Source organism: Mesoplodon bidens, assembly GCF_964165515.1.
Source record: "Mesoplodon bidens genome assembly, chromosome: 4".
Classification (NCBI taxonomy): domain Eukaryota; kingdom Metazoa; phylum Chordata; class Mammalia; order Artiodactyla; family Ziphiidae; genus Mesoplodon; species Mesoplodon bidens.
Window position 1 is genome coordinate 160,566,635 of NC_138160.1, and position 25,267 is coordinate 160,591,901.

General features: G+C 38.8%; 1 protein-coding gene across 3 annotated transcripts in view; it reads right to left on the reverse strand.

Annotated features, from left to right (window-relative positions):
• RANBP17 (RAN binding protein 17) overlaps nt 1-25,267 on the reverse strand; it is a 315,037-nt gene that overhangs the window by 15,180 nt on the left and 274,590 nt on the right. For all 3 annotated transcript variants that reach the window (XM_081232575.1, XM_081232574.1, XM_081232576.1), the window contains one exon: nt 13,574-13,740. In XM_081232575.1, coding sequence (XP_081088701.1) covers nt 13,574-13,740 — 167 coding nt within the window. The remainder of the gene's footprint in view (nt 1-13,573; nt 13,741-25,267) is intronic.

Below are 25,267 nucleotides of genomic sequence, written 5' to 3' on the forward strand. Positions count from 1 at the left end.
GTTTCACCTGCACACATTTCAAGTCAATAATATTCTAATTTCAACTCTTACGTGCTAGGTGCACACACGCAACACATCCGTGATGAGTACCTACTATGTGTCAGGTACTGTGCTAGGGACTTCTCCTTCCTTCTTTTCTCCCTCCCTCTTCATTTCTTAGACTTATTCTTTGCTCAAAGAATTACTGAACTCCTACTATGTGTCAGGCACTGTGGTATAGAATTGAATAAAATGTGGTCCCTGTGGCCTAAAAGGGCTCATGCAGCCTAAGTATTTATTAATCTCTTACTGCGCACCCATCAAGTTGTTTCCTTCCAATCTTAAGGGTCTCAGAGAAATCATCCCTAAATGCACTTAACTCTAATTGACGCTTTTAGTTCCCTGAGTGGAACTTCTTTGTTCCATCTAAAACGAGACTCCACATTAAGGATGGGGATTAACACAGAGCTCTTGCTTAGTGTTTTCTTTCTGGTGGGTCTCTTTGGGGCCTAAGAGATTTCTCTTCAGGCCTTGAGCTTCCCATTGCTCCTTCTTAGCATTCTATGTTCACATGACCTCAACTAAACATGCACTTGAATGTTTCTCTTTTCCATGATACCAATGTTCCAAGTTATGGGGTAACCGGCTGAGGGAGGGATGGAATGGGAGACATGTAGGTCTTGGCTAGTCTTGGGGAGTCTGGGCATGAGACCACAGGAGGGAGTAGTTCAGCCACCTGATCCCAGGGGCCAGTTCAAGTAAGGTAAAGAACTCCACCTGTTGAAGGGCTGCTATCCTTAAAGAGGTGAGGTAACTATTCCAAGGACACAGGAAGTAGCATAACTGGATGTCAAAACCAGGTATGTTGACTGTAAAATCTGTCAGCTCTGATTGTTGTAAAGTACAAAGTCCTCCACAGATAGAGAAGTTGCAATTAAACAACTATGAAAGGAGGATAGAATTTCATCCGTCTGAAAGCATTTACGTCTGTATTTTCCTAAGCACGACAAGGGATACAGAATCAACGCGCAAGAGTTCTTCTGGGTTGCAAAGCATACAAAGCAGCATTAACTCACGAAAGGTCAGAGGATGAGGGAACCTTTACCTTGTTCTTCAAGTAGTGATGAGACTGCAACCAAATAAGAAGTCTTCCTTAACACACTATATAAGCTCACAGCTGCACGGATGGCTACTGCTAGTTAAAATTTCCAAGGGTCAAGACAAATGAATATGAAGGTGGAAGTCACATCTCCAGTACATGAATATACTTCGGGAAAACTTCACATAATTTACCCTTCAAGTACTATGTGAAAAATCAGTAATAACTGCGAAATGAATAAATCATGCCATCATTAAACCAACCCTCACTTTATCCTGTGCCATTCTTTCAAGAAACTCAAAGAGCTTCTTATACCATCCACAGTGCCCCTAAGAGAAATGAAGGCAGGGGAACCCTGTCATTTATCTTGCTGTCTCCCTTGAATAGGGATGAACGGATAAGAAGAAATGCCAGGAAGGAAGGGGAGGGTAAGGCCCTGGGAAGCCCTGGTACGGTAAAATCTAGAGACAAGAAAGCCTTAGTTAGAGTCTAGGCACTGCTATTTAGTGGCCCTGTGTCTTTGGGCAAGTTATTTCGCCCCTCTGAACCTCTGCATACTTTACCCATACAGGTACTGTGGGATTAAATGTGTTGATGTACCCATACTCTCAAGTTAAAACAATATTCACATTGGCCCTGTCTACCCATCAGGGTTGTTGTAAGAGTCAGAAGAGACCTAAGGCATGAAGACATTATGCAAATGGGAAGAGCTATGGCGTTTATCTTCATTCTCGCCACGGCAAGGCAATGCCTGGAGTATGCGGAAGAATAAGTGAGAAAAAGTCAGTTTGGGCCCAGGAATAAAATCACACCATGCCCCATCCAGTCCAGTGAGTGAGTGTGATATTAAGAATGCTTGTCACAGAAAGAACTCTAAGAAAGGCAGAACACATGGATGGGACCAGGTAGACATAAGTAATCTGGCTGAAGTCATGGCAAAATCAAATCGTCTTGTGAAATGAAGTCTTGGGCCTGCGATTTCCTGGACAGGATACTTTTCTCACATTTATAATTATGAACAGCAGGGACATGGACAAGGACAGGGACATTAAAAAGTGGTAGCTGCATACTGTTTTTCAAAGTGAAGGCTACTTTTACACATTTATTGAATACCTTCTCTCGGCTAGGTGAGTCTATACTCATTGGTTCACTTTGTCCTCACAGCTTCCCTGAGTGAAGAATCCTTTGGCTATGAGGACAGCAACTATCGCAGACAAAACTTAGGCCTAAAAGGGGTGACATCAGGATCCCTACACTAGGCAGCATGGTCAGGCCTCTCAAGGGCTTAGAACCAGGGACAAGAACGGTGGTGGGATCCTTCTCAGTCTCTCTCTGCGGGCCTGCCTGGGCTCTCGAGATCCTTTTAGCACGTCTGCTGCTCTTTTCTCTCGTTGCAGACTGGCTACTTCTCTGAGCATATGGCAGGGAATGGCTGCCCCGTGGCTCTTGATTTTTCAAGTCTTCAATTCAGATGAGGCTGACCAGTATCTTTTAAATGCTAGTTTCTAAATCCAGGGAAGAAAAGCCAGCTTAGGTCAAGTGTTTACCTCTTGGCCAATCAGTTCTCAAAGAAAGGGGCCCCTGGCTCAAACAAGGATTTATGAATGAATGAATGGTATGTGTCTCCCCTTGCTTATCCTCCATCCCTCTCAATCCTGTTTCTAGCCCATTTAAAAGTTGTACTGTATTTTGGTTAAGAGCATGGGTTCTGCTACTTATTAGCTGTATGGTATTGGGTGAGTTACTATCTTATTAGAGCTGCAATTACAGTATTTTGATCACAAAATGGAGATAAAAATATCTGCCCCACAGAGTAATGAGACTTAAATAGAAATATATATATATGTACACACACACACTGGAATATATGTCTGTGTACATATATATAAAGCACTGAGCACACAAGCCTAGCATATAATAATCATTTCTACTTCTTTTTCATTATTACCATTCATCATCAAAATTCTGTTTGAACCTGAGATCGCCATTTTATAGTGACTTCTTAGGTCCTAGCAACCCTACAGCAAATAAGCCTTCTGTTACAGGAGGGAGGAAAAGTCTAGATCTTTAAGAAGGAGGTGTAAAGGTTCTTCCACTTTGGAGTGTAAGGGTGTGGAAATACTCCTAACCCAATCTTTTCTGGTCAAAGTAGTTTGCTCCTTTGTGACACCCATGCAAGTTTAGGATCCTTCTGGTGAGCCCTGGGCTGGCTTGGATGTGACACAGGAAGATGATCTCAGGTGTCATCTTCACATGTCACAGAAACACTGCTCAGAGTAGAAAGACTGAACTTGTGTTAAAACTTGGGAGCGCAAATGAAATCCCAAATGCCTTCCATTTGTGAAATATGGATAAATGCTTCTACCTATGCTGTGTTAGCATGAAAAAGGCAGATGTCATCTGCTATGCTTTTTCTGAGAATTCTTAAAAGAGCAAAAACAAAAATCACTGAGAGTCAGCAGAAAAAAAATCGTCCTTTTAGAAGACAGATTGTTAAACACGTTCCCAGAGTTGGTGTCAGTATTTCATCTATGGATTAGAAATTTTCCTTGCAGAAGCTTTAAAAAAGAACGCATGTAAGTGAACTCTTTTTACCCTTAATTTATAATGATAGCTAACTGTGCCAATCACTATTAATGAAGAGGCTAAAAACCATCTTGTTTGCCATTTGCCATACCGGGTGAGAGACTGTTATAAAGCACGCCTAATTATCATTGGGCTAAACCTGTGTAAAACCGTGCGTTTTTTCCTTATGAAGTGCTCTTTATCTGCTTTACATGAGTAGGAAGGAAAAGGTATGGCTATTGTTTTTTACTACTCCTTTGCTATTCTGAGAACATTTGCTGCAGAGTAATAGCAAAACTGACTGTGCTAAACTGTAGATAAAAGAACAATGATGGATTGCAGTCACTTTAATTCATAAAGAAAACACTTGGAGCCCCTGGGAATGCCAAATCAAGCCACTGGCACCCAAGGACTCTGTGTTAAGTCGCAAACTACATCATATTTTTTAGTTTAAACACAAAGGCTAATGGACATCTAACTTATTTATTTCAAATTCTTCTTTATGAAGCCGGCTCTTTTTTTTTAGCTCCTTAGAAAACATTATAATTCCCCTATTCTATAAACACACAAATATAATTGTAAAATGACATCATTCTGTTTTCATTTAATTACCCCTGAAATGCTTTCTATTTAATATTCATTACTCAAAAGCTAATTTAAAAGAGAAAGAGATGCGACGTATTCAAAAAGATGTACTGTCATTCATAGCAATAGTTATCTAATATACAGAAGTTAATAAAGCAGATTAATCTACAAGTCCCTTTAAGCCATTCTTGAGTTTTGAACAACTGCCTCTTTGACCTTTCACCTTCATGCTGTGCACCAGTAGCAGGTGCCAGCTGTACAGAAATTATGGCTGTGCATTTGAACGCAAAATCTTTTCTTATTTTGTTTCTGACCAGCAGCTGACCCTGTAGGAGTGATTGTTTCTGGTGCCGGCCTAAAGGCTACATAAACCAGTAGCAGATAAACAAAAGGCTACATATACCAGCTGCCTCGCCTAAGGGTACCATCCTAGGCTGACACCTCCACTCTTTCTCCAGCGTCCCAAATTGCTCCTTGTTTGTTTCCATACATGCATTTCATCCTTGTTATTTTGTGTGAGGGGTGGGTATAGGAGAAAACCCCCAAAATAACAACAACAACAAAACCCATCCCTTCCCTCGAACTTGACTTTTGAGTATTCCATGTCAAACTGTGCCATTATGATGTTAATCCAGGCCTGATTTAGCAACTTTAATAAGAGGCTAAATAAACCCTCTTATAATTAGATAATAAAATTTTATTATGTATTTTAATATTAAAAGGCTTAAAATCAAACTCTTCAAATCATATACTGGTACAGAACTAAGGTACTTAAATATCACAGCCCCAGAAAATGGGAGCCTGAAAAAGCAAATTGTGGCTGATTTTTCATTCTCAGAAATGTAAACATGGAATTCCTATGTGGTAGCAGTGAAAGCTCCAACACTCTTAATTATGTGCAGGGAAGAATGAATCTATTCAAGTATGAAGCACACTGTACCATTTCCAGCAACAGCATGAGATGGTTTTGACAGTTATTTCTTGGATACAAATTACACAAGTATAAAAACAATCCCCATAATGATTAAATGCAGTTATGTACGTCGGAGAATACCAGTGCAAATGGTAACATATTTAAATGGTTTTCCTTCATTAAAAAAATTATATATGATATTAAACCATCAATCACTGCTGAGGCACAGGAGTTTAAATGTATTGTCACCGGTTGAAATAAATGACTTGGAGACTAAAATCTGGCTCACTCAATATGGTGTCTTTGCTGTTGCTTAGTCACCTAACTCTCTGCTGGTTTGGGCTACATCTGGTGGATTCCATCCCTTTCAATTAATAAGGCAAGTTACGCTATCAATGGATTACATCTTTAAACTGTGCTTAGAGGTAGAAAAACACATGTCCCTATGGAAAAAACAAACAAACAAACAAACAGACAAAAAAAGAACACCCCACCACAAACCTTCTCTGTTCTGTTAACCATTTGAAACAATTTTTGAAGTACTTATTTCTTTCTTCATCCATGTTTAGAATAAAATTTTCTTATGGAATTTCAGCAGGGTTATTATATAGTATATGATGATATAATCTTATCTTGGCATTATCATTTATTTTATTATGTATTAGTCTATGACCATGTTAGATTTGATACCTAAAGTCACTACCTGTAGATTGCACTTTTTAAAATTCATTTTTTTGGTTTGTTTTGCAGACATTCATTGACCATCACAAGGTTTCAGGCTCTGCTAGGTGCTGGGACAAGTATCAAGATGGAGGTGATCTTTGGGGAAAAAAAGTTACTGTGTAAAGATAGGTGATAGGGTTATAACACTAATTTGATGATTTATAAATCAAGAATAGGTTTCTTTCTAAAAGGGTTTTGTTTTAAAATACCATTTTTTGGTTACAGTTGAAACAGTCATTCAACAAATATCTCTATAACAAAAATGAAATCAAAATGGCAAAGATATGGAATATAACAAAGGATTTGGATAAGAATCATCCTTCTAAAGATGGACAAATGATTTTATTATATCCCAGATAAAAGCCATTTTAATTAAAAATTAGTGTTTTTCCATTTTTAAAATTATATATTTTAACTTTCTAAGCTGATCTTTAGGGGTGGTGGTCACACATTGATTGTTCTTAAGAGTTTTACTCCCTTTTGGACTTTTGTTACCTGGCTATTAACTAGATACTTTTGTGCAGCCCTGGTCCTCTTAGATACTCTGATTTGATCCTTAGTAATTAGATCTCACACACACAAACACACACTTGACCAAAGTGAGCTTTATTTCTGCCTCAAACAAACCTTGTTATTTTGAAAATTAAAAAAAAAAATGTTTGGGAGATGTTAACTGAGTTTCATTGCCTGTTTACCGCACCCCTTCTGTATGCAAAGACGCAACCCAAATGTGATAAAATGCCCTCTTTAAGTTTCATTAAAGACCTAAGTATAGATTATATGTAAAAGCAAAATAATGGCATCCTCTTAAAACAACAAATTTAAAAAGTGTGCTTTAAGAATTATCAAAACATCAGAGACAAATAAAAATATCACTGTTGCAAGGCCACATGGGATGGCTATGAGAAATGCAAGGGATCATGCATTAAGAGATCTGAGTTCTGAAATTCTCTAAGAGTACAGAATACAGAGGTGGGAAACTGATAACCAGACATACAGTGCTGACCTGCAGAGTATTTTTATTTTAAATTTTCAATCAGTCACCAACATTTACAAAACTGGATTTCTGGCTTCTCTCCGGGGGGAAATCTCAATATATCTGGCAACACTGGGTCTTACCACCTTACAGGGCAACAATTAGCTGGAGCCCTTTGGAAGCTGCCCCTTTTAGATAGGGCTGTATACTGAACAGTTTGTCATTCCTGTTTACCTCAGTCAAGTTTCCTTCTTGGCTCTATAGGCACCTTAGTCTGTGGTACCTTACAGAATTAAAGGAGAAGGAGAGGGATGCTCAAAGGAGTCAGTTTCAGACTTGCCCACGTGAGAGGCCCTTAAGAAGGACCTTCAGTAGAGCTAATGGTACTCAGTAGTAGAAGCCTCTTTTTAAAAAGAGAAGCTGTTTACAATCAGAAAGAGGTGAAAAATGACATTCAACACTGATGAATCAGTGGTGAGAGTCAGGACAAAGCCTAGAGACGTGCAGGGTATGCGGGATGGATGCAAAGCACTTGTTGCTTCCCCAACTTCATTTCACAGCTGCCATATTGATTCTACCCTAGAAAAATCAGGTTAGAGTAAACCTCAAGAGCTACCTCAGAGGAATTAAAGGATAGTCACAAAGGAACATCATGAGACGGTTATACTATTAGACTCTGACCTTCTCAAGGATACATATCCTGCTAAATTTTATACCTTCGATGTCTGGCTACAGAATTAATGATTGGGTATAGGTGTAGAATAAGAGAGGGGAAGCTCTGTCAGCTCTGTCAGGGATGGTGGGAGCCACAGGGCTTTTCTATACCAGCTGGCAAAGCAACCTCCCTCTCCTTTGCCCATTGCCTCTTTGGGTCACTGCCCATCTGTTTCATTCCGGTTGCAGCACAAAGTTGGGGTATAGGATGACTGCTCTAAATCATTCTACCTTAAGGATGGCCCCAGTGGGACTTACTGGAAGCTCAACTTGCCTCATTGTAAGTGCTCAAAACATACATACTACTTCAAATTAGCAGCCACCAACAAATTATAGCTTTGTGGTTAAGCACGTGAACGCTGGAGCTAAACACATCAAGGTAAAATTTTAGTCTTTCCGCTTATGGACTACATGATCTTATTGACCACTAGTAACTTGGGAAAGTTACTTAATCTTTTTTTTTTTTTTTGCGGTACGCAGGCATCTCACTGTTGTGGCCTCTCCCGTTGCGGAGCACAGGCTCCGGATGCACAGGCCCAGCAGCCAGGGCTCACGGGCCCAGCTGCTCTGTGGCATGTGGGATCTTCCTGGACCGGGGCACGAACCCGTGTCCCCTGCATCGGCAGGTGGACTCTCAACCACTGCGCCACCAGGGAAGCCCCTACTTAATCTTTTTATGTCTTTGTTTCTATATCTGTAAAATGGTGCTCATAATACTACAGCTTCACAGAGATACTGTGGTGATTAAATCAGGTTAAATGCATATGAAAAAGCTTAAGCTAGTGTCTGCAATATTTTGCCAGTATTATGGTTTTCCTAGAAATAAATACAAAGTACATACATATGTTGCTGCGAAGAAGACTAAGACTGCAGCAGCATGTGCAAAAAACAATTCTATTATTCTTATTTTTTACTTGCCATGTCTAATGACCTATCCCTGGCTTCCCTTTAAATCCATCTTATCCTCTGATCCAGTTGTGAATGTTCCTTCAGCATGTGTTTTTGACATCAATCTACTGCCATTCTTTTGATAATAGCTGCAAATTAACCAGACTGAGCTAGTGGGTCATGAGCATACTTTCTATTTAGGGTTCACTAGAAATGTCTATAATAACATTAGAAAGTCTGGTTAATTTTTTTAAGAGCATAAGAGACATGAATATATTTCATCTGCTAAAGTGTTTCCCACTGTGAGAGTCTTGCTGAGGTTCTATAGGCCAAAATCTGAACATCAGTTAAATATGTGACTGCACTTTCTCCTTCTTAGTACTATGGGATGGTATCTTAAGTAAGAAAGATGTCTTGTATAGTATGTCAAAATGTTGAGCAATATCCTTTCAATCTAAACACAGAAATGAAAAAAGAGCAGACGATTTCCCTTTTGCTGTAATTCACTTTGGGATGCATGTCACGAAGAGCACTATACAAAAACAATTTTCATTGATTGACTGACTGATTGAGGAAAAGGGTGAATGTTCTTTCCAGCTTACGTCCCTACTGAAGTATGATTCTTATAACTCCTGACAGCTCTTTACAATTTGTAGTTAAATGTCAGGTTAGCACAAAGTGGGAGGGAGGGGGAGAGAGAGCGAGGGAGAGAGAAAGAATTATAATTAGAACTTTTTCTGGTTTTTAGTACAGCTCACTTGAGCCAAATAGTTAAATAGAAGAGGTTAAGATGAATTAAAACCTAAATGTTCTAATTCCTCCATTCAGTGTATTTAAATTTTAGAGAACATAATTGCTAAAAATACCTTGTTAATAAGTTAATTGCATAATCTAATCAGTAATACTGACCATCACATAATTCTTGTTCTACTTCTATGGAAGTTGCTACTCTTTCTAGAGCAGGTAGTTTTTTGTTTTTTTGTTTTATTCGGTAAGCGGGCCTCTCACTGCTGTGGCCTCTCCCGTTGCGGAACACAGGCTCTGGACAGGTAGGCTCAGCGGCCATGGCTCACGGGCCCAGCCGCTCTGCGGCATGTGGGATCTTCCCGGACCGGGGCACGAACCCGTGTCCCCTGCATCGGCAGGCGGACTCTCAACCAATGCGCCACCAGGGAAGCCCTAGAGCAGGTAGTTTTAATAGAAGTTATGATTTAGAGAAGCATTCAGCCTCAGTGTCCTATTCTTATAATCTGAAAGAGAATGAGTCCCATCTTTTGTTTGTTTGTTTGTTTGTTTGCGGTACGTGGGCCTCTCACTGTTGTGGCATCTCCCGTGGCGAAGCACAGGCTCCGGACACGCAGGCTCAGCGGCCATGCCTCACGGGCCCACCCGTTCCGCGGTATGTGGGATCTTCCTGGACTGGGGCACGAACCCGTGTCTCCTGCAACGGCAGGTGGACTCTCAACCACTGCGCCACCAGGGAAGCCCGAGTCCCATCTTTGAAATGCCCTTCTACTCTTATAAAACACGCTCTTTCATCTACCTAATTTGGGTAGATCCTTCTTTCATTCTGTGGTATAACTAAATGAATGCTGACCTTTGAGTTATAGATACAAACACTTAACATAACCATGGATAAAACTGAAAACGTTTCACGTAGAAATTTTATCTTCCAAATTACTGTAGCAGATCCATGCCTAATCACTGTTACTATTAGCCTGTTCTTAAAACTTTAGTTTATCTCTCTAATGACATAAAAACATGGGAACTTTTTTTTTTTTTTGCTTAATATACGTAAACTGGGTTTTTCCCAGTTAAAGCAATGCTGGTTAGACAATAATTCTTACTTAAAATAGATTCACTTAATTATAACAGATATTCAAATGGATTAAATTTAATGCTTTGCAAATTTAGATTTGTTTGCAAAATATGGAAGATGGCTTATTTGGAGAATGTTTTTAAAAACACTGAAGATCTAAAGCCACATAGCAGGTCATAATAAACACATTTTCAGGTGAGAGGCACTTAAAATGTCTTATAGGAAGGGCCTATAAGAATGTCAGAAGACCCTTTATGTGGGTTCATGCTTCATTTGCTGTGGAAGCTTGAGGAGATAACTTTTGCAATTTAGAATTGACACTCTTCATGCAACTATGCTTCCGGCGATATAGGTCCAGGTTGGGGTGGGGGGGAGAACAGTTCAAACTAGTAAATAATTGCAGTATCATTGCATCAGTTTAGTTTAAAGAGCTGACAAACCCTCTCTAAACTCCAAGCACAATTAGTCATTAGGGTCTAGTTTTTCAGCACTGTTAAGCAATTTGTAACCCATTCCTTTTAATAGGGTTAGGCATTACTTAACTGACACAGATGCCTTGAAAACTGAAACCTTGAGTTATGAAGCAGCAACCTTGTTCATTATCTTCTCTGATAGGCAAATCATCTATAAAAACAGCATTTGATGGGCAACCAATGAATAATCAATGGTTCACTTTTCATCTGAGTGTGAAAATGAGAATAATCTAATATAAATTCCCTCTGGAAAGAGGCTGAGTCTTGGATTCTGCTGCTCTTCAGGGTTGATTTATAATGTCTTGGAAAGCTGATGCAAACAGATGATCAATGGGACTCATCCTTGCTCATAATAAGCCCCAACTGGCCCACTCCCTCTTTTCCAAGTCTATCCCTTCAGGCTATTAGCTGTGTCCAGCTAATTCCTCCCACTACTCCTGCCTGCTGCTTTTACTCTGGCCATCCGTTCAGTCCAGCCGACTCAGAAGTAATTTTATACGCGGCAGAGAGCGGGTGGAATTGATTTTTCACTCAGTGCTCAGTTCCCATCTGAATAATTATCAATTTTACTGCCTCATAAAGGGAAGAGTCAAAATTTCAAATCAATTCAAAAGAGCTTTTGAGACGACAGAAACTGTGCATAAGAATAGAGGTCAAAGTTGTCAGTGACCTAAGGAGATGATGTCAGATACTACTATACCCAATCACTGAGATCAGAGGCACTCAAGATGATATAACCTAGTGCTAATGCAAATCATATTTATGCTGACTACCAGAGACCGGTCATTAATATTTAAAATGCTATCTGAAAGCCTACATTCCAAATAAATAGAATGTATTCCACTGTTAATAAAGATATATCACTACTTAGTCATATGCTATAAAGTAAAGGATTACCAAGTACTATTAACACATAGAAATTACTTAAACCAACAAACACATGGTAATTCTGAGTAAAGACAAACTTGAATGTCTTCTGCACAACCACATTACTTGTTCTGCACAGTCGGATGGTATTTGTCTAGGACCACAGCCTACTGATTTTTGCTAAAATTTTCCACCCACTTAAAAGTTCCTGCCAAAGTTTATGGGACAATATTGTGATCATGGTTGAGCACTGGCAGGTGGCAGACCTGTCACTTGCCACGGTGGGGTGAGGGCTGGGTCTGATTGCTGGCCAATCCATGGCCATTATTTATTTTCTCCACTGCCTACATGCTCTAATTCTGTGGTTCTCAGCCTTCTTGTTGCAAAACACCTGAGGGCTACGCCACACTCCCAGCAGTACCAGTGGCAGTGCATCCAAATCTTGATAGAATGTGTTATTCTGAAAAGGCATTCCAGGTGAATCTGAGATCTTATCCAGCAACTAGTCTCCTGAGAATCAATGGTGTAAGTAAGTGGTAAGGACTTGGGCTTTTGAGCCAAATAGACCTTGGTTCACATTCCACTTTCCAGTTGATCCCTCTGTGCTTCAATTTATTCATTTGAAAAATGGGGATGGTTATATCCACATTGCAGGGTTGTTGTGGGGTCTAAATGAGGAGATGTCTCTGCAAGTCCTCTCCTCCTGTCATCACTATGTTAATCCAATTATCACATAATTAGTTACTTGTTTCTCCTTCCCACCTGGCAGGACACACTTATTTAAGGAGAGAAATTATGTCTCATGGGTCTTAGTGGCTCTCGCACCTTGTACATAGGAAGTCCTCAATAAATGTGAGTTACCTTCCTCCTGTTTAATCACCAACATGTTGTAACAATTCCAGGGTCATACCAAATAGTTATAGGCCCAGAGCCCTTTGCTTATTTACACAAAATCTTAATCACACACCTCCCTGCCAGGAAAATGACTCGTTAACTGAAACATCACCACAAGTAAAGTTTACATGATGTCATTTAAATATTAGCAAAAAAAATGACAGCTAGGAAGAAAACCTCTTCCATGGCTGTCTTAGTCATTTTCATCATTTATTTACTCAGACTGACATTTTTTTGCTGATTGCAGGTTACTTATTTGCTGGCTAATGACCGGGTTGAAGTGTTTATATTTGCAAACCACAGACTATTATGGAGATAATTTGGCAAAATAAGACAACTGGAAGCAGTATAAAGATATCACTTTCCAAATTTAGTAGAACTGGAATATATCATAGTGATGCTATCTCCATAGTAAAATGGTATTATTCTCTTTGAAACATTTCTGGCATATATTATTTAATTTTATGCATGCTGTTACTGTGATTTGCAGAAGTGAGTTTTTAAAAAATATTAAACTTGGACCTAATTCATATTAGCTAGTCAGAAAACATTTGAAAATAAACAAATCATGGCTCTATTACTTATTATTTAAACGTTCTTGGGAATATGACCTACCTGAACCTTGATTTCTCATCTTAAAATGGGGCAAATGATACGATGAAGGGGAAGTTCCCAGCAAGTTGCCTGGCACAGACTAGGAGCCCAGAAAATGGTAGTTTCCCAAGATACCAGAGTATTCACAAGGCCAACCTAAGATGACGTTATTAGAGGCTCTGGGAAAGAAATCAGAGGTTGACTGTTTCTAGTTCCAGATTTCACTTTTATTTCTCTTGTCTCTGGAAGAGCTATCCTCTTTTTGAATTCTAGCTTCAGTGAGGTGAGATGAATGACTTATAGAGATTTCTGGAGGGTGGGTAATCCTGAGGCCAGTGTACTATCCTCCTTACAGGGAAAATACTCCTAGAGAAGACCCAGTAAAGAGTCTTGGCAAGACCAGTTGCTCTAAGGGATATTCAGAGACCAGATTGGCTTTTGGAAAACTCTTCTCTCTTAAGCTAGATAAGCAACCACCAGTTACCTGCTGCAGGACCTCTGGATTTTGCTGCATAAAATGTAATAGTCTCTGACCAGCCTGGGCAGCCTCTCTGCATCGAAGTGGCTTCCTGCCCTCTTTTGCTATGTGCTTGAAGAGGTAGGTGACGATGTAGTCTAAACTGGTACAGCAGCTGGAGGAGACAACTGTATCTGTGTGAACAACAAATGAGAATTCATTTGTATTACTAAAGTGTTTGTTTCATCTTACTATAATGCCTAAATTAAAAAAAAAACAAATTTCTGGTTTCAAAGCACTTTAATCAAACTGTAAACTCCTTGAGGGCAGGGATTTTTGCCTTGCTTTTATCTCTTTAAACCCAATGTCTACTATAGGACTTGGAATAGAGACATGTTAGTAAGTACATGATTCCTGGATTGCATTGGACAGAATTTTCCATATGTGACCTTAATGACCCTCTGTTTGATTGAAGTGACTTTATTAAATATCTCCTTGGTGCAAACTGCTCTGCTTCAGGGGAAACAGGGTGTAAACTTGGTGCAAAGTACTTTGCTTCAGGGGAAACACTCACCCTGGTGTCAAAGAGCTCATGATTTAGTACGTAAGTCACTAGCACAGTGCTGTGCAAAAATGAGTGATACACCGTTGTGAGAAATTTGAGGGAGATATTGTATTTGGATGAGGATCAAGGACAGTTTGGTGAAGGAGGTAGCACCTGAGATGGGCTTGGAAAACTTATTCCAGTTAAACATAAGGAAGGACATTTTTCACATTTTGCACAATGTACATAGTAGGGTGAAAAGGTGTGGACTTTGAAGCCAGACAGCTCTGGTTTCAAATTCCATCTTTTCCAGTTATTTGCTGTGTTGTTACTGTGAAGGAGCCAATTAACCTTTCTCATCATTTATATAATATGCTGCAGAGTTGAATGAGGAGAAAAATGACTAGAAATTCTCACAGTAAAAATAACTGACCTAGAGGGTATTATGCTAAGTGAAATAAGTCACACAGAGAAAGCCAAATACCATATGATTTCACTTATACATGAAATCTAAAGAAAAAAACAAATGAACAAACATAACAAAAGAGAAACAGTCATAGATACAGAGAACAAACAGGTGGTTGCCAGAGGAGGGGAGTGGGGCATGGGGGGAGATGAGAGAAATAGGTGAGGGAGATGAAGAGGTAGAAACTTCCAGTTACAAAATAAATGAGTCATGGGGACGAACTGTACAGTGTGGGGAATATAGCCAATAATAATATCTTAGTATGGTGACAGATGGTAACTAGACTTACCACAGTATTTTATCATTATCTAATGTATAGAGATATTGAATGACTATGTTGGGCACCAGGGACTAACATAGTGTTGTAGGTCAATTATACTTTAAAAACAAACAAACAAACAAACAAATGAACAAACTCACAGAAGAAGAGATCATATTTGTGGTTATCAGAGGCAGGGGTTAGCAGGAGGGGGAACTGGATGAAGGTGGTCAAAAGGTATAAAGCTCTCGTTATAAGATAAATAAGTACTAGGAGTGTAATGTACAACATGATTAATATACTAACACTGTTGTATATTATGTATGAAAGGTAAGAGAGTAAATTCTAAGAATACTCATCACAAGGAAAAAGTTTTTTTTCTTTTTCTTTTATTTTGTACCTATATGCGGTGATGGATGTTCACTAAACTTACTGCGGTAATCATTTCGGGATGTATGTAAGTCAAATCATTATGTTGTACACCTTAAATTTGTATAGTGTCCATTGTGTCTCAATAAAACCGGAAGGAAAAAAATATGGTGGTTACTACTAATTTTCCCTCATAGTGAAAAAAGGGGAGCAGGACCTTCTGGTGTGAGTAAAAGACTGTGTAGAGGAGTCATAAGAGAGAAGGCTGACAAAAGAGTTTGGGATCTTCCTTGAGGGCACAGAGTAGTAGGTCGAGACATTTACATGTAATTTGAAAGCCAACAGAGGTGTTATTGAAGGTTTTTTTTTTTAGCAAGTAAGTGACATGATTTCTTTGTACACTAAATATCATTTCATATACCTCTAATAACCACTTCTGTATACAGTAGGTACTGTTGTTTGCATTTTTCAAAGGAGAAAAATGAAGCTCAGAGATAATTAGCTTATCCAAAGTTCATGGTTTTGATTCAGAGCATGACAGTGCCCAGATATTTTTGGCTAATGGTAACATACGGACACAATTCTGGAGAGTTTATGATTAATAACAGAAACAACAAGACAAAAACGCGATGGGCACTCAAAAAACGGCAAATTTAGTAGATTCAGAAAAGAAGGAGATTGGGAGAGTAGGGCTGGGAAGCAGATTATAAACTTCCTAAGGCAATAGTTACTTTCTTATTCATTTTACTCATCTCTAAGGTTCTGAGACATATGTGTGCTTGTCATAGATTAGAGGTGAAATATTAGTTGATTTAATTAAAGAATGGGTAGGCAAAGCTAATCTGAGAACGTTTTTTTTTAAAGTCTTGAGTTTTGTTTAGTAATAATACTAGAATTGATATAACACTACAATTTAAAAACTCTCACATACATTGTTTTAGAGAGGAATGACATAGTAAATAGAGGTAGGTTTGGGGACAGGTTTTGAAAAATAGAAGTATGCATTTAAAATAGATGATAATGGTAGCTGACACAGGATCATGAGGGGTTGAATGAAGGTCTAAATGATGGGCATGGACAATAGCTTTGGGAAACTGTGGAGCTATAGGCTTTTGAGAAAGGAGCTTTTATTTCCTTCTAAAGCTATGGCAGTTGATTGATTGACTGATTGATTATCTCTCCCCACTAACTGGGTTACTTTGCAGAAAAGGAAGCTTTGGTTTTATAACCCTGGGAGGTAGTATATAATGTAGTAGAAAACGTTTAGGCCTAAGAATCAGGCACAGACTTGTTGAACCTGTTTGCTTTTCTCTTTTCCTTCACATTTCTACCTTTGAAGTCCCAATCATGAAAGTAAATGGATTAAGTCACTTAACATGTACAAAAGAAAGCAAGCAGGAAATAAATATGTTTTCCCTCACCAGTGAAGAGCAATATGCTATCAATCATACAAAAATTATGAAGACTTCACATAGATTTGGTGACCACATGCCATGAAGGTTGCATTAAAAGGTCCCGATCTACTGAGTCAGCTATGAAAAAGCCAGGTAAACACTTTAGACATGAAGGTTGGAGCATATATCCTTGCAGTAAAAGCAAGAAGAAGAGCTTTCATTATGGCTGATTTATTGTTGGGGGCTTTGAAAAGGATAAATGTTATTTCAGGGTAGATTGAAAAGTGTGGAATCATAAGGATCATGGGCCATTTGATCAAAAACAGAATGAACAGTGATGAGGACTATGTATTATTTTTAGTTTTCTCTATTTGCAGCTCAACCTATTGGGTGGGATTCAAACAATGAAACTCTCCTGAAATAAAAGAATGGGCACAAGTTATGAATTTTCATATTTTGTCCTAGCTCTTGGTGTTTATCATCCATGATTTAGACAATTTTGGACAGATTTTTTAAGCCCAACAGGCACTCTGTCCTCTCTAGCAACTTACTGTTTGGCACTGAAACAACCAAATGCCCCTTTTCTTCTGCAACTAGTCTCCATGGGAAGCATATGCATCATTAATAGCCCTCTTGTTCACTAAGACCCATCATAGAAAGCTGTTCTGTAAAGTTAACTGTATAGGAAAGAGTTGCTTAACTGAGAGTCAGAAGAATGATAATGGGGTTGAAATTACATTTGGCTTTGACTCAAAATTTCTCACCATAGCAGAGGGGAGGATGAAGGTCTTGGAAAAATACAGTGAAAGGCAATTTCAGAAACAAAAGGCCTATTTGGGTGGTGCAGCAGTTTAGGGCTGAATCTGTATCTTCTAGATGTTTGACTATATGAAGATTCAATTCCCACTTCTGTAAAATGTGCTTAATACCACCTACTTTGTTTTGAGAAATTAAAGATTAAAGAGAGAAAGTGTGTAAAGATTGTAACACAGTGCCCAACACTAGTAGGTTTCCCCCTTTTCACTTCCCATTTGTTTTCCTGGCTATTTCAATTCCTGAAACACCAAGCCTGTCATACTGTTTAGCCAATCCATAGCTTTCTTCTCTCTTTAGCATGTTTTTGGTGGGAGAAACTAATGAACAAGGTCTCTAAGTTTCTACGTATTTCCTGAATGTTTTATTTCTATATTACATTTATAATATTTACTCTATCCAATTCAAGAATGTGTTCATGACAATAACATACACCCTTTATTAATAACGAAAATTTTATTAATAATGAACTTGATGGGGAAATTTCTGGTGGTTTCCAGTTGGTTCAACTTTTAGCTTGCCCGCACCTTCCCTTGTCTTGTCTTCTGTGCCACCCTTTGCTTTCCTGGAAGGCACCCCCATTCCTGCCAGGGCTCATCTTCAGAGGCCTTCCCTGTTCACTTCTAAAAAAGCCATACAATCATTCCTTCTTCATTATCCTATTTTAAGTCTTTGTTTAGCACTTATCATGACTTGACATTTTCTTGTGTGTGTGTGTGAGTGTGTGTGTGTGTGTGTTTACTGTTATCTCTCCTCACTAGAATATAAACTTCACATGAGCAGAGACCTTATCTATCTTGTTCTCTACAGTACTCTCAAGGTCTAGAATGGAACCTGGTACATAGCATGTGCACAGCTGATGTTTACTAATAATGAATGAGTCGAGAGTCATTACTAGGAGCAGCTTTTTGTAAGCCCCGTGCTTGGTCTCTGTATGTAAGAGTATGGGGGTAGGTGGTGGTGGTGGTGGTGGGTGATTAAAAACATGGAAAATATAATATATAAATACAATCACTTTTTCTTTTCACAAATTATAGCTGGCCTAAAACTAAAAATGCTAGTGAATGATTAACTAAAAAAATTTAGGGCTTCCCTGGTGGCGCAGTGGTTGAGAGTCTGCCTGCTGATGCAGGGGACGCGGGTTCATGCCCCGGTCTGGGAAGATCCCACATGCCGTGGAGCGGCTGGGCCTGTGAGCCATGGCCACTGAGCCTGCGCGTCCGGAGCCTGTGCTCCGCAGTAGGAGAGACCACAACAGTGAGAGGCCTGCGTACCACACACACACACACAAAAATTTAATATCATGTTAAGCATATTATCTATCATTGGTTCAACCTTTCTATACCTCCCTCTCATTTTTCCCACTGAGGCTATAGTAGAACTGAAGCCTGCCTGTAACCCAATTAATGCCTCTTTGCAAATCTTTCATTGTTGGAAAAGGAGAAACCCAAGTGGTTACGTTCAACAGTCTAAATAATCCTCTTTCTTGAAGACACAGGGCACAATTCACCTGCCAAATTGTGACCTTTATCAGATGGATCCAGCAGGGTGATGAGGTGAAGAGGAATGGGTTTTAGAGTTAAAAAGACTCCTAGATCAGGCACTTATTAGTTGTATGACCTTAGGCAAGTTGTTTCACCTCTCTGGGCAGCAGCTTACTCATCTGTATAGTGAAAATAATATTACCTAATTAATTCATTCAATATATGCTTATTGAGCACTTACCACATGCTAGGCACTGGGAAAAAAATTCGTGAGTAAGACACACTGTTCCTGTCAAGTAGGAAGCCTACAAGCAAGTAGGAAATAAGGACAAACAGTGCTATTAGCATAGTTAACCCAGTTTGGGTATGAAGAGTGGTTCTGAGAATGAAATGAGTGAAGTACATATATGACAACACCTATGGCAGCATCAGGCACAGAGTCCGTGTCCATGGTCATACACTCATAAGAGGCAGCACTGGGATTGAAATTCAAGTTCAGTATTCCCTGCATTATGCCACTTTGTCAAGATTCCTTTGGAGACTTGTTAAAATGCAGATTTCAGGCCTAAGATCACATGTTGAGAACAACACAGCCATCCACAACTAATTCAAAATCTTCAAGTATTACTATAATACGAGATAAAAGAATGTCAACACAAACTGTAATAATAAAAGACTTCGGTTTCTGTCCATGAAGGATTAACTGCTATGAGAATTTTTCCTTCTGCCATAAACAACTAGAAAACAGGACAAAATATATGAAACAACGGTTTTCAATTGTTGCACAAGAAGCAGTATAGGACTATGAAACCAGAGAGGAGGGAAACAAAGGAGGTAATACCTACCCAACTGCTCAAGCTTACTGCACAAAGCAGTTTCCAGGCTACTGGACAGGAAAGGGGAACCCAAGCAAAGCCAAGTGGCCTCACTGAGTTGAATTTGGGGAGGCTGAGGCAGCTAGAACTTGTGGGACAGAGTATCAGAGAGTGGGAACTATATAAGAAGAGAGCTCTGGAGATCTGCAGAGGAGTTCTCTCCAGTCTTTCAACAATATAACAGATATACATAACATATGTGTCACTGGAGTTCCAGAAGGAATGGAGTTGGAGAGAGGTAGACTGTAATTATTTGAATGCAAGCTATGATTATATTATTTGATGATGTAGACTGTAGACCTTAGAGTACCACTAAAAATTAAAAAGTATGACTAATAAACCCACAGGGGATATAAAATGAACTCCTTAGAAAAACATTTAATTAATCCAAACCAAAAGAAGGCAGGAAAAAGAAACAAAGCCCAGATAGGATAAAGAAAAAACAAACAGCAATATTATAAATTTAAACTCAAATATACTGGTAGTTGTATTAAATGTAAATGGCTGAAACACTATTTAGAAGGCAGAGACAGTCAGATTTGATATAAAAATATGACTCAACTATATGCTATATGTTAGGCAAATATGTCCATATCCTAATCCCCAGAACCTGTGGATGTGTTAGGTTACACAGGAAACAGTAACTATGGTTGCAGATGGATTAAGGTTGCTAATCAGTTGAACCAAAAGTAGGAAGATCATCCTTGATTATCTGGGTAGGTCCAAGGTAATTCCAAGGGTCCTTAAAAGTGAAACAGAGAGGCAGAAGACATCAGAATCAATGGGACATGTATCTACGGAAGAATGGTCAGAGATATTCAATGTTGCTAGCTTTGAAGATGGAGGACAGAAGCCATGAGCCAAGGGATGTAGGTGATCTCTAGAGGCTGGAGGAGGAAAGGAAATAGATTTGCTCCTAGAAAGAAAAATGGCTCCGCTGACACCTTGATTTTAGTCTGGTGAGACCCATGTCAGATTTATGATCTAAAGAACTATATGACAGTAAATTTACATTGTTTTAAGTCACCAAGTTTGTACGAATTTGTTAAAACAGCAATAGAAAATACCTGCTGTCTTCAAGAAACCAACTTTAAATATAAAGACACAGAAAGAATAAAAGTGAAATGATGGAAAAAGAGGCTAATTCTAATCAAAAGAATGCTGGAGAGGCAAGTAATATCAGACAAAGTAGATTTCAGAGGAAAGAATATTACCAGAAATAAAGAGCATCACTTCACAAGGATAAAGGGGTAAATTAATCAAGGGGACATAACAATCCTTAATATATATTTACTTGATAACAGAGCTTCAAAATAATTTATACACAGACTGATAGAATTAAAAGGAGAAACGGACAAATCTATAATTATAGTTAGAGGCTTCAGCACTTCTCTCTTGATAATTCATAGGACAAGTAGAAAACAAACAGACAAAAAAACAGTAAAAATATATAAAATGTGAACATTATCAAGCAATTAGACCTGACACTTAGAGAACATTCTTCCCAACAACAATGGAATATACATTCATTTCAAGTGCCCATGGAGCATTCACCATATTTTGGACCATAAAAAAGATTCAATAAATACAAAAGTTATAACCACCACTGATATGATTACGATGGAATTAAACTAGAATCAATAACAGAAAGATCAGAAATTAAACAATGTGCTTCTAAGTAATAACTCATTGGTAAAAGAAGAAATCACTAAGGCAATAAGAAAATATTTTAAAACTGAATAGAAAAAGTCCCCGGGACTTACCCGGTGGCACAGTGGGTAAGAATCCGCCTGCCAATGCAGGGGACATGGGTTTGATCCCTGGTCCAGGAAGATCCCACATGCTGTGGAGCAACTAAGCCCATGCGCCAGAACTACTGAGCCTGTGCTCTAGAGCCCGCAAGCCACAACTACTGAAGCCCATGTGCCTAGAGCCCGTGCTCCACAACAAAAGAAGCCACTGCAATGAGAAGCCCGCGCACCACAACGAAGAGTAGCCCCCGCTCGCCACAAAGAGAAAGCCCGTGTGCAGCAACGAAGACCCAACGCAGCCAAAAATAAATAAAATTAAATCTTAAAAAAAGCCCCCAAATATATAAAAATTTTATCAGTTATAGCCACAGTAGTGCTTAGATAAAAGCATTAAATGTGTACATTAGAAAAGAAGAAAGGTCTAAGATCCACAACCTAAGCTTCCGCCTGAAAAAACTAGAAGAGGAAAAGCAAATAAACTGAAGGAAGGAAGTTATGAAGATCATACCTTAAGTCAATGAAATAAAAATATGGAAAAATAATAGAGAAATCAATGAAAACTGAAAGCTGGTTCTCTGCATAAAATTGATAAACCTGAAGCCAGAATGATAAAAAAAAAAGACACAAATTGCCAATGTCAGGGATGAAAGAGGGAACACTACTATAGATCCTACAGAAATCTAATTGTATAACAAGAGGATATTATGAACAATTTTATGTCAGTAATGTCAGATGAACTTTAGATGAAATGGACAATTTCCTTTAGAGACACAAACTATCAAATGTTACTCAAGATGTAATAGGAGGGACTTCCCTGGTGGTGCAGTGGTTAAGACTCTGCACTCCCAATGCAGGGGCTGGGTTCGATCCCTGGTCAGGGAACCAGATCTCACATGCATGCCGCAACTAAGAGTACACATGCCCACAACTAAGGAGCTGGCAAGTCAGAACTAAGGAGCCCATGAGCCACAACTAAGGAGCACACGAGCCGCAACTAAGGAGCAGGCGAGCCACAACTAAGGAGGCCGCCTGCTGCAACTAAGATCCAGTGCAAACAAACAAACAAACAAATAAATAAATTAAAAAAAGAAAGATGTAATAGGAGACTGGAATAGTCCTATAGCCACTAAAGAAATTTAATTTATAGTTAAAAACCTTCTAACAAAGAAAAAATCTAGGCCTAGTGGTTTCACTAGGGAATTCTATCAAACATTTCAAGAACTGATAACAATTCTACACAAACTCTTTAAGAAAATAAGAGAGGAGGGAACATTTCCCAACTCATTTCATGAGGGCCCTAGACCAACACGAAAACAAGGCAAAGATATGAGAAGAACAGAAAACTATAAAAGAAGAACCATAGAAGAATACATCGATAGCTGTCATGAACATAGATGTAAAAATCTGTACCAAAATTACAGAAAGTTGAATCTAGTAATATATAAGAAGGACAATACACCGTAACCAAGTGTGGGATGCAAAGTTGTTTTTTTTTTTTTTTTTTTTTTTTTGTGGTATGCGGGCCTCTCACTGTTGTGGCCTCTCCTGTTGCAGAGCACAGGCTCCGGATGCGCAGGCTCAGCGGCCATGGCTCACGGGCCCAGCTGCTCCGCGGCATGTGGGATCCTCCCGGACCGGGGCACGAACCCGTGTCCCCTGCATCGGCAGGTGCACTCTCAACCACTGTGCCACCAGGGAAGCCCTGCAAAGTTGTTTTAACATTCAATATCCATCAATGTGGTGATTAATATCATGTAATGTATTAACAGACCAAAAAAGGAAAACCATATGATTACCTCAGTATATGTAGAAAAAGAATTTGATAGAATTCAACACCCATTCATGATAATACTCTCAGAAAACTACAAAAGAAGAGAATTTCCTTAACAAGATAAAGAGCCTCTACAGAAAACCTAGAGCTAATATTATACGGAATGGTGGAAAAGAATGAATGTTTGCTCCACAACACTGGAGACAAGGAAAGAATGCTCGCTACCATCACTTCCATTCAGTGTTGTACTGTAGGTTCTAGCCAGTGTGATAGGGTAAGAAAAATAAAAAAAGCCATATAGGGACTTCCCTCGTTGTCCAGTGGTTAAGACTCCACACTTCGAATGCAGGGAGCACAGGTACGATCCTTGGTTGAGGAAGTTCTGCATGCCGTGCGGCCAAAAAAAAGCCATACAGATTGGAAAGGAAGAGGTAAAACTATCTTTATTTGCAGACACAATCTATGCAGAAAATCTTAAGAAGTCTACAAAAGGCTACCAGAATTAATAAGTCAGTTTAGCAAAGTTACAGGATACATGGTCAGCATACAAAGAAATCAATTGCAGTTCTACATGGTAGCAAAAACAATAGAAATTGAACTCAATGCCATTTACAACAGCATAAAAACAGAAAACAGTTATAAATACAACAACATATGGACAAGACTTATATATTCAAAACTTCAAAAATGCTGTTGAGAAAAGGTAAAGAAGATCTAAATAAATGGAAAGATATGCCATTGCCAGGAATTGAACACTCAATATTGCTAAGATGTCAGTTTTCCCCAAACCGGGCTAGAGATTCAATGTAACCCAATAATAATTCCCCTGCTCATTTTTTTTTCTAACGAGAAACTGACAAGTTGACTCTAAATTTATAAAAAAGGCAAAGGACCCAGAATAGCCAAGACAATTTAAAAAGGGAAAAACAAAATCAGAGGGCTATACTGATTTTAAGACTTACTATAAAATTAGGACAGTATAGAAATGGCACAAAGTAGTCTAACAAATAAAGGATATTCTTCAACAAAAGACGCTAGAACAACTGAATATCCACATGTTAAAAAAGGAATCCCAGCTTTTACCTCATAATACTACATACAAAAATTAAATTGAAATGGATCATAGACTTAACCACAAGAGCTAAAACTATAAAACTTTTAGAAGAAAACATAGAAAAAGCCTTTATGGCCTTGGGTTAATAAGGAAAGATTTCTTAGGATAGGACCAAAAAGACATGAACTGTAAGAGAAAAAAAGAATTGGACTTCCTCAAAACTGAAAACTTTTATTCTTCAGAAGATACTGTTAAGAAAATAAAAAAGACAAGCCAAGGCTGAAAAAATACATGCAAAACATAGACCTGATAAAAGATTTGTATCCAGAATATATAACAACTCTTCCAAGAAAAAACAACCCAGTTAAAGAAATTGGGTTGAAGATTTGAACAAATATTTTACCAAGAAGATAGATGAATGGCAAATAAGCAAGAAAAGATGCTCAAATCATCATTCATTAGTGAAATGCAAATTGAAAACTCAAGGAGATTCCACTTTACACCCACGAGGATGGCTAAGATTAAAAAGACTGATAATAGCAAGTGTTAGGGAAGATACAGGGCAACTGGAGTCCTCATACATTGCTTGGGGGAGTGAAATGGTACAATCACTTTGGGAAACAGTTGGGCAGTTTTTTTTTTTTTTTAACATCTTTATTGGAGTATAATTGCTTTACAATGGTGCGTTAGTTTCTGCTGTATAACAAAGTGAATCAGCTATACATATACATATATCCCCATATCTCCTCCCTCTTGCATCTCCCTCCCACCCTCCCTATCCCACCCCTCTAGGTGGTCACAAAGCACCGAGCTGATCTCCCTGTGCTATGTGGCTGCTTCCTACTAGCTATCTATTTTACGTTTGGTAGTGTATATGTGTCCATGAGTTTGGCAGGTTTTTTTTTGTTGTTTTTTTTTGTGGTACGCGGGCCTCTCACTGT